The sequence below is a fragment of the Rhinolophus hipposideros genome (assembly GCF_964194185.1).
Source record: "Rhinolophus hipposideros genome assembly, chromosome: 5".
NCBI classification, from domain to species: Eukaryota; Metazoa; Chordata; class Mammalia; order Chiroptera; family Rhinolophidae; genus Rhinolophus; species Rhinolophus hipposideros.
Window position 1 is genome coordinate 30,503,624 of NC_138051.1, and position 13,640 is coordinate 30,517,263.

The 13,640-nt window shown below is 44.6% G+C and overlaps 1 protein-coding gene across 1 annotated transcript; it reads right to left on the reverse strand.

Annotated features, from left to right (window-relative positions):
- Positions 1-266: 266 nt before the first annotated feature.
- Positions 267-1,361, reverse strand: RNASE6 (ribonuclease A family member 6). The gene is made up of 2 exons (XM_081050502.1): positions 1,228-1,361; positions 267-847 (listed from the first exon to the last, which is right to left on the reverse strand). The coding sequence occupies exon 2, from the start codon at positions 840-842 to the stop codon at positions 378-380; it is 465 nt and encodes a 154-aa protein (XP_080906628.1). The 5' UTR covers positions 843-847; positions 1,228-1,361; the 3' UTR covers positions 267-377.
- Between the last annotated feature and the right edge of the window lie 12,279 nt (positions 1,362-13,640).

Genomic DNA, 13,640 nt, shown 5'->3' on the forward strand with positions numbered 1-13,640 from the left:
CTAGGAGATTGTTCCAGGCTGGCAATAGTGTGAAAGAGATCTCACACAGTCATACACTCATTAGAATGCAGGAGAAAGTCTTTTTATTGCTATGAATACAGTGCAACAAAGATTGATAGGAGTTCCGAGGTTAAAAATATGGAGGTCTGGTCCCTTGTTTGCCCTCTTCCCTATTGCTTTCCTTTGAAATACAAAGCTCAAAAACAGAAAAGAATCCTGTTTCTTTTTGGCCCAAGTCTGGTCTTGAATCCTTGGCATGCTAATCCTCCCAACACGTTCCCTTTTTCTGCTATGGGAACCAGGGAAATCAACAAAAGAAAAAGCAGAAGAGCTCATAAGAGAACCCGTATCAAGTGAAAGGAAAAATGACAGAAACTTTAAACAATCTTATCTAAGTGTACAGGAACCAACTGATAGGGAGGGTCGCTCTTTTGAGGGGGGTCACAGGCAATAATGAAGAACTTGTATTGGGCAGCATCGTTGTAGTGGCAGTTGGGATACTTCCCTGCAGTGAGATTGCAGTTGGTCACGTTAACAGGCTTTGGACTCTGGTGGCAATTGTTCCAGCCATTCTTGCAAAGGATCTTGGGCAACTCACAGGTAGCAGCCACGTTCTTGAAGGAGTCGTGCAGAAAGGTGTTTTGAGGCTTACAGTGCCGAGTATAATTATTAACAACATGCATTGCCTTGTTACATTGGAGAGGGTTTGGCTGTATATGCTGAATTTCAAACCAACGAGCCTTGGTAAGATTCTTAGGCAAAGCCCAAAGTGGACACATGGGCCCCCACAATCCCAGCAGCAATAGGAGGAGAGGAAACCCTTCCAGGAGATCTAACACCATCTTTTCTGTGTAGGAAGAGGAAAAATAATGGTAGTAGTAGAAGCAATAAGAACAAAATTATTATTAATAAACACTTAGATTTTTATTGTGCCTTTTAAGATTTCATAGCTCTTTTGTTCCTAACCATCTTCTTTCCCACTTGAGTCTCACAATTTTATGATGAACCTGAAGCCCAGTGAAGAGGAATATGAGGTAAGAAGACCTTTCTTCTGATTGGCAGATCCTATTCTTCTCTCCCTCCTGCGTTTGATGGCCTCCATGTCAGAAACTTTGTCTCATCCATCCCTCTTCCCTCCTGAAATATTTACCCTCCATCTATTTGACCTGGACCTCCCAGCCGTCCTCACTGCCCTAGTTTCCCCAGCCCTGAGGCTTGACCTCTTACCAGGTCTCCACACTGGGGCTCCCACTGAGAACGGAAGCAGTAGTTAGGTGCAGGCTCAGAGGCTTTCGTAGGCTGCTCCTCTGCTGGGCATTCCAGAGCTGCCTGCTTGTGACAAGGGAAGAGTTCTGAGCCCTTAGGAAAGAGAAACCGAGAGAAGACGCACTTCTTGTGCACAGTGTGGATGAGATGCTTAGACCTTTAAACTCGCTGATTACTGCTATCACTGAAGACACAGGAAGAGTTATTTAAAGAAACAGTATGACTCAAAACTCACAGTTTTGAGGAACTGATCACTTCCTTATCTGGGTTTTTTACCGGAAAGTGGTCTGTTCTCGGCACGGTGTCCAGATTCTTGGTGTCTCGAGCAAAGAATTGAACGAGACACAGAAATAAAGTGATGAAAGAATAGTTTATTAGAAGAGATAGTACACTCCAAAGAAATAGGACCTGAGCAGCAGAGAGTGGCTAAGGAGGAAAAAGTACACTCCAAAGGATTTGGAGTGGTCCCCTGAGCAAAGACAAGGCTCAAAAGGCTCAAAGGGCCCAGACTGGCAAGAACTTGGAGTTTTGATCCTTTTTTTTCTTTAGAATGGGCTGTTCCTTTCCAGGCATGGGACCACTTGATTGACATGTCGGAGCCTGCCAACGAGACGAACGGTTTCTGGAAGGGGGAGCGGGAATGAAAAAAGAGGCACACACAAATTAAGATGCTGCAGGTCTCCAGTGGTGCTGGAGCGATGATTTAATCACCTTCACCAATATATATCCTTTGGGTACATGCAGTTTAACATTCACTGGCTTATGTTATCTTACAGAGAGTAAATTTCTAACTTCAAAGAAACTACAGAGTCACTACAAAACTCCCCAAAGAGACTACCATTTGTCCTGATAGCCACCAGTTATCTGTGTCTGGGAAACCGGCCACTCCCGCCTCATTCCTTAGTAACTTGCAAACATTCAAGGTTAGTGCCTTAGAAGCTGAAACAAGTTAACTATATACTAGCCAGCTCACAAGGTTTCTGGGACACAAGAAATCATGGCTCCCCACATTGACAAGAGGCTATTACCTCATCTTTTTAGACAGGCCATGTTCCTTCCCAGAATTCAGTCTGTTATAATGATATTAATGAGTTTTCCCAGGTATATGTATATTATAATGATGGTATAATGAAGCCCAGGTGAAATGAAGGTTGTTGTGGCCTTTGTACCCATTTGTTTCTCATAGAGGTAGATAATTACAATGAAATGGGGAAGTTTTGGGGGGTCCCATTCTGTGGATTATGCAGGAATGCAGAGACCTGATGCCTATCTCTAACTGCCTGCCTTGTTTTCCCCTTGAGAGACATGATCCCCATAAAATCTCTATGGGAAGTTGAGGGACAGAAGGTCTTTTCTTCTGTATCTGCTTCCTGCTGGACAGGGATGTAGAGCTGTCGCTACCTATTGGGGGATTCACAGAATTCTCGCGCTAGCTGATCTTAGATGAGGAAGGGATCCCGAGATCTGCCTGGAAAACCGTGTTGGCTTCTTTGGTTGCAACTGGCAATCTTGCTACTGTATCCTCTGTATCCCCAAAGCCCCCAAATGAGGAAAAATGGATTTTAATTAATAAATCCGTTAGCTCTATAGAGTCTGTGGCCATTCAATCAGTCATTCAGGTGTTGTCCAGGAGTTAGGCCCAGAATGAGTAGGAGAGAACATTAGGCTTCAATGATTACAATCAACAAGTATGAATCACAAGTTTTAGGGTAATTATCTAAAGCAGGGGTAGGAGCTAAAAAACTGGGGGAAAGGAAACTTAGGAAGGAAACTTAAAATTTCTGTAAGAAAGAAAACTTAAAAGTTTTTCAGTGATAAGGGGCTACTCGATGGCCTGTCTCAGTTTGAGTGTTTCCTTCCTGAGCTGAAGTTTCAGTTATTTGAAGCTCTATGATTTCAGTTCCTTAAGAGAAAATATACCAGCTAAATCTGATATAACAGCTACCACATACTTGGTAATGTTGTGAGTTCTAACAACAAACTTGGATGAATTATTCATTCATGTGTACATTTATTGGACAAGATAGTGGGCTACTCAAAAAGAATAAAATACCTAGGAATAAACTTAACCAAGGATGTGAATGATTTATATACTGAAAACTATAAGACATTTTTGAAAAAAATTGAAGAAGACACAAAGAAATGGAAAGACATTCCGTGCTCATGGATTGGAAGAATCGACATAGTTAAAATGGCCATATTACCCAAAGCCATATACAGATTTAATGCAATCCCCATTAAAATCCCAATGGCATTTTTTAAAGAAATAGAACAAAAAATCATCAGATTTGTTTGGAACCAAAAAAGACCCCGAATAGCCAAAGCAATATTAAAAAAAAAGAACAATACTGGAGGTATCACACTCCCTGATTTTTCCTTGTACTACAGGGCTACAATAATCAAAACAGCTTGGTATTGGCGGAAAAACAGACACATAGACCAATGGAATAGAATTGAGAACCCAGAAATAAAACCACATAAATATGGACAGATAATTTTTGACAAAGAAGCTAAAAACATACAATGGAGGAAAGACAGCCTCTTCAATAAATGGTGCTGGCAGAATTGGATAGCTACGTGCAAAAGAATGAAACTGGACTGCTATCTGTCACCATGTACCAAAATTAATTCAAAATGGATCAAAGACTTAAGCATAAGACCTGACACAATAAACTGCATTGAAGAAAACATAGGTACTAAACTTATGGACCTTGGGTTCAAAGAGCATTTTATGAATTTGACTCCAAAGGCAATGGAAGTAAAAACTAAAATAAACAAATGGGATTATATGAAACTGAAAAGCTTCTGCACAGCAAAAGAAACTATTGACAAAATAATGAGGCAACCAACTGAATGGGAGAAGATTTTTGCAAACAGTTCCTCTGATAAGGGGCTAATATCCAAAATATACAAGGAACTCATGAAACTCAACAACAAAAAAACAAACAACCCAATTGAAAAATGGACAGAGGACCTGAAGAGACATTTCTCCAAAGAGGATATACAAATGGCAAATAGACATATGAAAAAATGCTCAACATCGCTAATCATCAGAGAAATGCAAATGAAAACCACAATGAGATATCACCTCACCCCAGTCAGAATGGCTTTCATCAACAAAACAAATAGTAACAAGTGTTGGAGAGGCTGTGGAGAAAAAGGAACTCTCATACACTGTTGGTGGGAATGCAGACTGGTGCAGCCGCTATGGAAGGCAGTGTGGAGGTTCCTCAAGAAATTACGAATAGAATTACCATATGACCCAGCAATCGCTCTCCTGGGTATCTACCCCAAAAATATAAAAGCATTTCTCTATAGAGACACGTGTACGCCAATGTTCATTGCAGCTTTGTTTACGGTGGCCAAGACATGGAAACAACCAAAATGTCCTTCGATAGATGAATGGATAAAGAAGTTGTGGTACATATACACAATGGAATACTATTCGGCGTTAAGGAAAGATGATATAGGAACATTTGTGACAACATGGATGGATCTCGAGAGAATAATGCTAAGTGAAACAAGTCAGACAGAAAAAGCAGAGAACCCTATGATTTCACTGATATGTGGTATATAAACCAAAAAGAACAAGACAAACAAATGAGAAACAAAAACTCATAGACACAGACAATAATTTAGTGGTTACCAGAGGGTAAGGGGGTGGGGGGTGGGTGATGAGGGTAAAGGGGATCAAATATATGGTGATGGAAGGAGAACTGACTCTGGGTGGTGAACACACAATGGGATTTATAGACGATGTAATACAGAATTGTACACCTGAAATCTATGTAAATTTACTAACAATTGTCACCCCAATAAAATTAATTAAAAAAAAAAAAGATAGTGGGCTACTCAGATTCGGGAGCTCATGATCTAATGAAAGAAATAATCAGGTAAATAGACAAATACATTATATTTAACAAATATAAATAGCACTTACAGCTGTGATGGGAAAAACTGTAGGGAACTGTGAGAAGATAGTAGAGAGGGGGGATTATTGGAGAGCACAACACCTAAATTGAGTTTTGAGGATAATTAGAAGTTAGGTGAAGAGGATGGTAAGGGCATCCCAAAGAGGAAACCGTGTGTGAACAGACCCATACACATGAAGGAGAAGGGAAAATTTCGAGAGAGGGGAGAGGGGGGAGAAAGCGGAAAGAAAAACAAACAAACAAACAAATAAATGCAGTTTCAACCTCTACCAGAAACATAATCTTAATCAACCAGCATGGAATTTTCTAATCAAGCACCTGTAAGGTAATCTGTTGAGTAAGCCCTCTCCATCCCCCATAGAAAAAAAGAGGCATTCTACATAATAAAAATCCTTCTTCTTTTCCCCCAAAGAAAAGATGTTCCAGCCCCCAAATAATCCTTTCTTTTCTTTCATTAATAGCTCCTTTGCCCCACCCTGCTTCCTATAAAACTTTCCAAGTTGTACAACTCCTCAGAGTACCCTTCTAGTTGCTATACAGGATGCTTCTTGATTTGCTTAATGAATTGCTTACGAATTGCTTAATAAAGCCAATTAGAACTTCAAGTTTATTCAGTTGAATTTTATTTTTTATCAGATGGGAGGGATCGCTATGAACTGGAGCCTACAGGCTTCTCGATGGCCGTGGAAATAAACTGGGATGCAAACATGGGACAGACTTTCACCAGTGGCTGGAATATGTATGGTATATTCCTGTGAGATAGCATACTCCTTTGGACTTGGGCCCAGGGTGGAAGGAATGCTGGATGGTCAGAAAGAATGCCGAATATGTTGACCACAAGAGTGTCACTACCTTTTCACCTCCTACACAAAAATGCAGAAGTTGCTGATTATTCTCTCACTTCCAACCATTTACTCCCTTGCAGATGTGGAACCCGTTCTGCATGTGTGGTTGGTCAAGGTCAAGTTGTATGACCTTCCTGCGGTGTTGATAATGAGCAGTCTGCCATATTGCTCCCACAGCACAGGTGATATGGAAGAGCCGCCTCACTGTAAAAAGTTTAAATCTCCTTTTCCCTAGTTTCTTAGCTCCATTGCCCTTGGTTATAAAATTTTTCAAATCAGTTCCTTAATCGTAAACAATAGATTGTTTTTAACCTGAATCATAGAAATCTCCTACTCCCTGCTTTAGATAATTACCCTAAAGCTTGTGATTTATGCTTGTTGACTACAGTCATTGTAGCACAGCGTTCTTTCCAGGCCTAGCTCCCGGGTGAACAATAACTGAATAACCAGTTAAACCAGAAGAAAGTCCAGGCTCCATGAAGCTGAATACATTTTTCATCACACAGTCACCCTGCATTAGTGACTTTCAGTCCTGTTTCCTGGGCCACACTTTTAATTTTATTAACTAAAATCTATCTCCATCTAGGGGCCCTTAGGATACAAGTGATGCCCCACCAAGACTTCCAGTACCACAGAGGTCAACATGGTCCTCCAGGTGGATCTTGAGATCCCTCCCCTCATCTAAGATCAGATAGGGTGAAGGTCCTGTGAATCCCTAGTAGGCAGGGACAACGGCCACATTCAGTAGGACAGGAAGCAGGTACAGAAGAAGAGATCTCCTGTCCCTCAACTTCCCATAGAGACTTATGGGGATCATGTTTCTCAAGGGGGACATAAGGCAGGCAGTTAGAGACAGGAATTGGGTCTCTGAGATGCCTGGATACATCAGGTAACATTTCTACAAGTCCAACATAGTCTATGGGAAATGACTGCCCAAAAGACCTCTCCTTTCCACCAAAACTTGCCCTTGTTTACCATATAACCATTAGCCATTGTCAGTCACAGGTACTAATCAAGTTGCCCCACACCTAGAGAGGAGTAGCCCATTCTAGAATAGAAGGAAATAAAAATTCCAAGGCCTCAGCAGTCAGCGCCTTTTGAGCCACTCTTTTGTGCTGGCTGCTCCTACCTCTTTGGAATGTACTTTACTTCTAATAAACTGCTCTTTCACCACTGTATTTCTGTGTCTGGTTCAATTCTTTGCTCAAGGTGCCAAGACCTGCACACCACAACAAGAAGGGTCTGTTCTCCAGTAACACAGGCACAAACATAGTTACCAAGCAACGTAGCCCATAAAAAAAACCTGCCTTTACGCGGGAGCCTGCTTTGTCCCCTGCTTATAAAAGCAGCCAAGCAGAGCCATGCCCCCAGGTCAGTTCCCAAGACCATCCCCTCCTCTGTGCTGCCTCCCTTGTCTTCGAGCACATGCTTAATAAATTCTGGGGTTTCCTCTCGATTTCTAACTTGGAAAACCCAAGAACCCAAACTCTGGTAACATCTGGAACTGTAAGTGGCTAGGTATGACTGCTGTTAAGAGAAAAGTGAAGTGAATGATAGGAGACGAGGCTAGAGAGATGGGAAGAAGTCAGAATATGGAGGAGATTATGTGCTGTGCTAAAGAAAGGTGATATACCCTGTAGTATAGGCACTTAATTTACATTGCAGATCCCAAAATTTGGATGGCATAATTATGCTGGTGATTTTGAGGATCACAAAAGTTGCAGATAGAGTTTATCCATTGAAGTTTTTGGTTGCAAGCAAACCAAACTGTTACGGATTCCAGGACCGGAAAGAACCCAAGTGGCACTCAGAGAGTTAGAAAGGTCAGCTTTATTACACTGGCGGGCTCAGAGGGATCTTTCCCAAAATACTGAGTCCCTGACAAGGTTTTGAGCAGGTTTTTATGGGTTGGGGACTTCCTGGAGTCGGGGAAGGGGTAGGTCGTCTGGTGATTGGCTCAGGGTGTGGCTTGGAGGGGGTTATGCAGAAGTGGGCTGGGGCTTAGGCTGGGGATTTCTGTCTTTGGTCGGGCCACCATTTTAGGTCAGTTACACGTGGCAGGAAAGCATTTTGGGTCAGTTTCTCCATCATGTCGCCCCTGTTGATGATCGTAAGTAGTAACAACTTGGAGATCATCATATTGGCTAAGAGGACAATAACACCGTAGGGCAAGGATCTGGGCTGTAGCTCGGCGGGTGACGGAAGTCTCTATGAAACGTATGAGCCATGCCCCCAGGTCAGTTCCCAAGACCATTCCCTCCTCTGTGCTGCCTCCCTTGTCTTCGAGCACATGCTCGAGAGTTAACTATGCACAGCCCGATGGTAGCAAGGAGGAGGATCGTAAGGAGTGAGCCGGCTAGGGGTAGGAGCCAAGAGAACCAGCAAAGGCTAGAAATAGTAGGAGTCCAATGACAGAGAAGATGGAGTCCGGGCAGACGACGGCGAGGCTCCTCCGGGCTGTTTCTTGAGGGTCAGACAGAGTGGATGGGCCGGGTCAGGTTGGGCGATCGAGGTGTCGTCCTCCGGCGGGGCTCTTTTAACCCGAGTGTGATGGATCCACAGAGTGACGCCTGAAACTTTAAGAGCAGTTGGAGTAACAAGTATGACAGTGTGAGGGCCTGTCCACCAGGGTCAGAGGGGCTCGCGCTTCCAATCTTTAACCCAGACTTGATCTCCCGGGGTAAAAGGGTGTACCGGGGCCCCGAGAGACTCATATAAGGGCCAGGCTATTGCCTAAAAGCCAGGAATCCAGATCCAGTAGAAGCCTGCGGCCCCGAGGAACTCACGGAGCACTCTCTGGTTGGTGGACCGAGGGAGGGAAGTGATGACTTTCTTCTGCTCGGTGCTGAGGGCCCGCTGTCCTTTGGAGATGACAAAGCCCAGTATTGTACTTGTTCTTTGCAGAGCTGGGTTTTCTTCCAGGAGACACTATACCCCGTCTCAGCTAAGTGGGACAGGAGTGCCTGCATCGCGGTCTGGCACTCGGTTTCAGTGGCACAGGCTAGGAGCAGATCATCCACATATTACAATAGAGTGCAGCGGTATTCTTCTCGAGGGAAGGTGGCTAAATCTGAGCCTAGCGCTTCCCCAAAGAGGGTTGGGGAGTGTTTGAAGCCCTGTGGGAGCCAAGTCCATGTCAGCTGGAGCTGCCGGCTGATATAAGGTTCAGTCCATTCAAAGGCGAACAGTGATTGGCTCTGGGGCGCCAACCAAATGCAGAAGAATGCATCTTTCAGGTCCAGGCAGGTGAACCATCTGGCCTCCAGGGGCAGCTGACTGAGGAGAGTATACGGATTTGGGACTACGGGATGTAGGGAGACTATGGCTTGGTTTACTGCTCTTAAATCTTGTCCTGGCCGGAATTCTCCATTAAGCTTCCTTACTGGCAGGAGGGGCATATTCCATGGCGACTGGCACTCTACGAGTATCCCCGCTGCTCTGAGATGGGCAAGGTGTTTTTGAATCCCTGCCTGAGCTTCCCTGGAGATGGGGTATGGGCGTAGCCGTTGGGGTTGAGCTCCGGGTCTCAGTTCCACCAAAACTGGGGCCTTATGCTTTGCTAGCGCAGGCGGGTTATCTTCAGCCCAAATCTCTGGAAAATCGGCCCTGTAGGCTTCTGGATTCTGTTCTATACTGCCGTCCCATAAAGCTTCCATTCTTCTTACCTTCTGTTCTATACTGCCGTCCCATAAAGCCTCCATTCTTCTTACCTCCATCCTTCTTACCTCGGGGTGGTGATAGACAGAATAATTCCTTCTGACGGGGGCTGCAATGACATAGTGGCTTGACCTGATGGTTCGAAGGAGATTTTTGCCCCTAACTTGGTAAGGAGGTCATGTCCCAGGAGTGGGATTGGGGTCTGGTAAGTAGTGGAACTTGTGTGACATGGTGTGTCCTCCTAATTTACAAGTCTGAGCCTGGCTCAACGGTTGGCACTTAGCTTGATCCCCAGTGGCTCCCATTATGGTGATGCTGGGGTCCCCAATTCGTGCCACTGTCGTGGTGACTGAGTGTTCTGCTCCAGTATCTACCATAAAAGTCACTTTTTATCTACCATAAAAGTCATCTAAGTCAAACGTGATCTCGTGGGAGCCAAGTTCGAAGGAGCCCAGTCCTCTTCAGTCCAACTCGATTCCCGCTAATCCTATGAAGTCAGGCTCCAGGCTGGTTGGGTTGGGACCACAGGGAGGCCAAGGCTGGAAGCGGAGTGTCTGGAAGTGGTGGGGCCGTGCCAGCCATTGGCCGTGGTGTGTAGGGAGGTGGTGGTGGCTTTTCGTTGGGATCTCCCTGGTAAATGGTCTTAGTCACGTCTTTCTGGGCGTGGCCTTGTGGGTTCCATGCAACAAGGACCCTGGACTGTCCCTTACTATTGGAGCAGAACCGTACCCAAGGAGGAAGGGTTCAGACTATTTGCAACCACGAGTCAATGTAAGGAAACTGGTCTGGATGTCCTGGGGGCCCGGTGACAACTATGTAGACTCAGCGAATCATGGAGGTTCAAGAGTGTCTTCTGGGGGCCATCCCACATCAAAACTTGGCCACTCTAATTCACATAATGTGCAGAGATGTCCGGGGGTCATTTTGACCCTGTAGTCACCTCCAAAACCTTTCCTGAAATTCTTCAGCATACAGCCTAGAACTGTGGGCTTCCCGTGACTCCCTCTCATGATGTTCAGTGTCGTGTAGACAAGGGAAGGGTCTCAATCAGGTGGCCGCCTGGCCGTGTCCCTCGCGGGAACTTTGGGTACGTCTTGGCTAAGGTGTGCCCGTATAAGCTCCTGGCCCGGTCGCACTCCAAGAGTGCGAATCACCGTTATACCGCAGGACGCTACCACGGAACGCAGATTGGGGCTCACTCGGGCTCTGTAGCCGACAGGCTGTGGATCCACACAGAATCCCGTTGGCGACCAAGCACACACACATTCATTCAGGGAAGAAAGACACTCTCCCCCAGAACGGCCCTAACTAGAGTTCAAAGTGGGACTCAGCGGGAGGTGATCAGGCTCCCCTTCTGCCCTTAGGCAGGCCTAACTGGGTCCGGGCCCCGCGGTCTTACCGTGTCCAATGTCCTGGTTGACTGTCAGTCCTTTCTCTCTACTGGGGGGTCCAGCTGAGAATCACAGGCCAGAGCCAGCGGGAGGTCGCCTGTCCCGGGCCTGCCGAAATCAGCAGGGCGCGCCTAGCCCTGTCTCGGCTCTCCCGCCACCCTACGGCCAGCTCTCGCCCAAATCGGTGGCTCAAGGGGCTAGCACGATTGGGTTTCCCAGTCAGGGAACCAAGAATGTTATGGATACCAGGACTGGAAAGACCCCAAGAGGCACTCAGAGAGTTAGGAGAGTCAGCTTTATTACGCAGGCAGGCTCAGCAAAATCTTTCCCAAAATACTGAGCCCCTAGCAAGGTCTTGAGCAGGATCTTATGGATTGGGGACTTCCTGGAGTAGGGGAAGGGGTAGGTGTCGCCTGGTGATTGGCTTGAGGTGTGGCTTGGAGGGGATTATACGGAAGTGGGCTGGGGCTTAGGCTGGGGATTTCTGTCTTTGCTGGGGCCACCATTTTAGGTCAGTTACACATGGCAGAGAACCATTTTAGGTCAGTTTCTTTATCAAAACCAATTTGAGCTAACTTAAGGGGAAATTTTTTAAATGGTGGTGGGGACTTATTGGAAGACTCTGGGAGATATTACAACATGAAAAACTATAGCAGAATGATTGATCTTTGGAAATAGCTGGAACCCAAGAAATTTAGGTGAGCTGGAGATCAGGGCCTAATGAGCATGAATCCACTTCATTTTTTTTTTAATCCTTTCATCTCTACTTGAGATTCAGACCCTGAGAGGGGTGAAATCTATTTCTTCTTTCCTTCTAGAGTCTTAGCTAGGGAGTCTGTAACAAAAGGCAGATTAACAAGAGAAAAAGAAACTGAAGTTATTAGAATGAATACCTCATATTTACATGGGAGAAACTCAGGAATGAGTAACTCAAAGAGATGGCTAGACCTTGGGCTTACATACCATCTTTACCTAAAACAAAGGAAGATAATATGGGGGAGACAAGTTATTGAAAGGTGGAAAAGCATAGTAAACTAGGGTAAGGTTTGTTATGCAGACATAACACTTTACCTTCTCCATTAATAAGAGTTTCTTGTGACTTAGAGTCATCTTTTTCTTCCTGGTCCAGGGAGGGAAACACCCTTACAAATAGAGATTTCCTTTGTAACTGTAAATTTGCCCTACAAATGTGTTGAGAAACGTGTGAACCTGTAAAGAGTTTTTATAAGAGTTATTTGAGCCAAAATGATGACATATGCCAGAGAGAAAGATCTCAAATGCTCTAGAGAATAACAGTTTTGCAGCTTCTTTTGTGCATCTGAAATTAAGGAGGGAAAGTAAGGAAGATTATACAGAGGTTGGAGAAAACAAGGCTTGGATTATAAAATAGTTAACAAGATTATGTGCTCTTTTGAGGGTGGTTACAGTTTATTTCAAAGGTATATTAGTTAACCTAGATGCACTGGAAACAATGTACAGGGCTTGCTTAAGGCAAAGGTAAACCTTTTACTAAAGAAGTTATATGCCTGGGGCGTGACTACCCACCATAACCTTCCCAGTTAGGAATTTATGATCAGATCACCCTGGGACATTACTTTCTGTAGAAACCTCCACCCCCCTTTTTTTAATCCACAAAAGGGTAATTTATACTCTGCTTTCAGAGCTTCTCCTTTGTCTGCCTTTTCTCAAAATAATCCTTAAGTCAAAGAGGCATACTTTAAGGTGGTGATTTAGGGATCCGACGAGCCCCCAAATTATATAGAGATCTGGTCCCCCAAATGATATAGGATCCTGGTGTCTGGTGCCCGGAGATCTTGGTATAACGTACCTAAAGAATGAGAACGTGGACTCGAAAGGAGAGGTAGAGGAACAAAGATTTTTACTAAAGCCAAAGAACAGCTCTCTTGCGAGAGGAGGTACCTGAAATTGGGGTGCCCGCTGGCTAAAACAAAAGGCTCTCATTTTATACTTTCTCTGGCATGCTGGGGGAAGGGAATTGGCGCCTTCTCATGGATTTTGTCTATCAGATTCCCTCTGTTTGTCCAGCCTAAAGGGATTTACGAAATAACCCATTTATCCCCAGAGCGCAATTACATTGTTGCCCTGGAGCAAATGAGTCATTTCAGAACCTGGAGTTCCAAGATATGGCTGCCTTTGTTTATTCTACCAGGGACTTGTCTTTACCTAACAACATGCTAGCTGGAGTGTCAGTGGTATATTCTGGTCTCCTACAAGAGAAAGTCCAGTCAGCTTAGCTTAGCTTTCATGGCCATCATTTGGCTCAGTAGAGGAGACTGGCAAAACCTTGATGGACAGCCTGACCAATATTGCACATGGAAAGGGAAAGGATAATTCCCTAAGGGAAGGGAAGATGCTGCTATTCAAATGGGGGGAAGTGGATATGAGAAAGTCCAAGCAACAATACAAGGTTATTTATACTAAATGCATTTAAATACATTTTCTTCATACTGTTTTGAACCACCATCTTTTAACCCTTTAATAAAAGCAAATTTTAAAGAGTTTTTTTTGTTGTTGTTGTTTTATTTTTT

Bases quoted from the DNA above. Each gene is read 5' to 3' on its own strand.
- RNASE6 (XM_081050502.1), bottom strand. From the start codon at position 842: ATGGTGTTAGATCTCCTGGAAGGGTTTCCTCTCCTCCTATTGCTGCTG.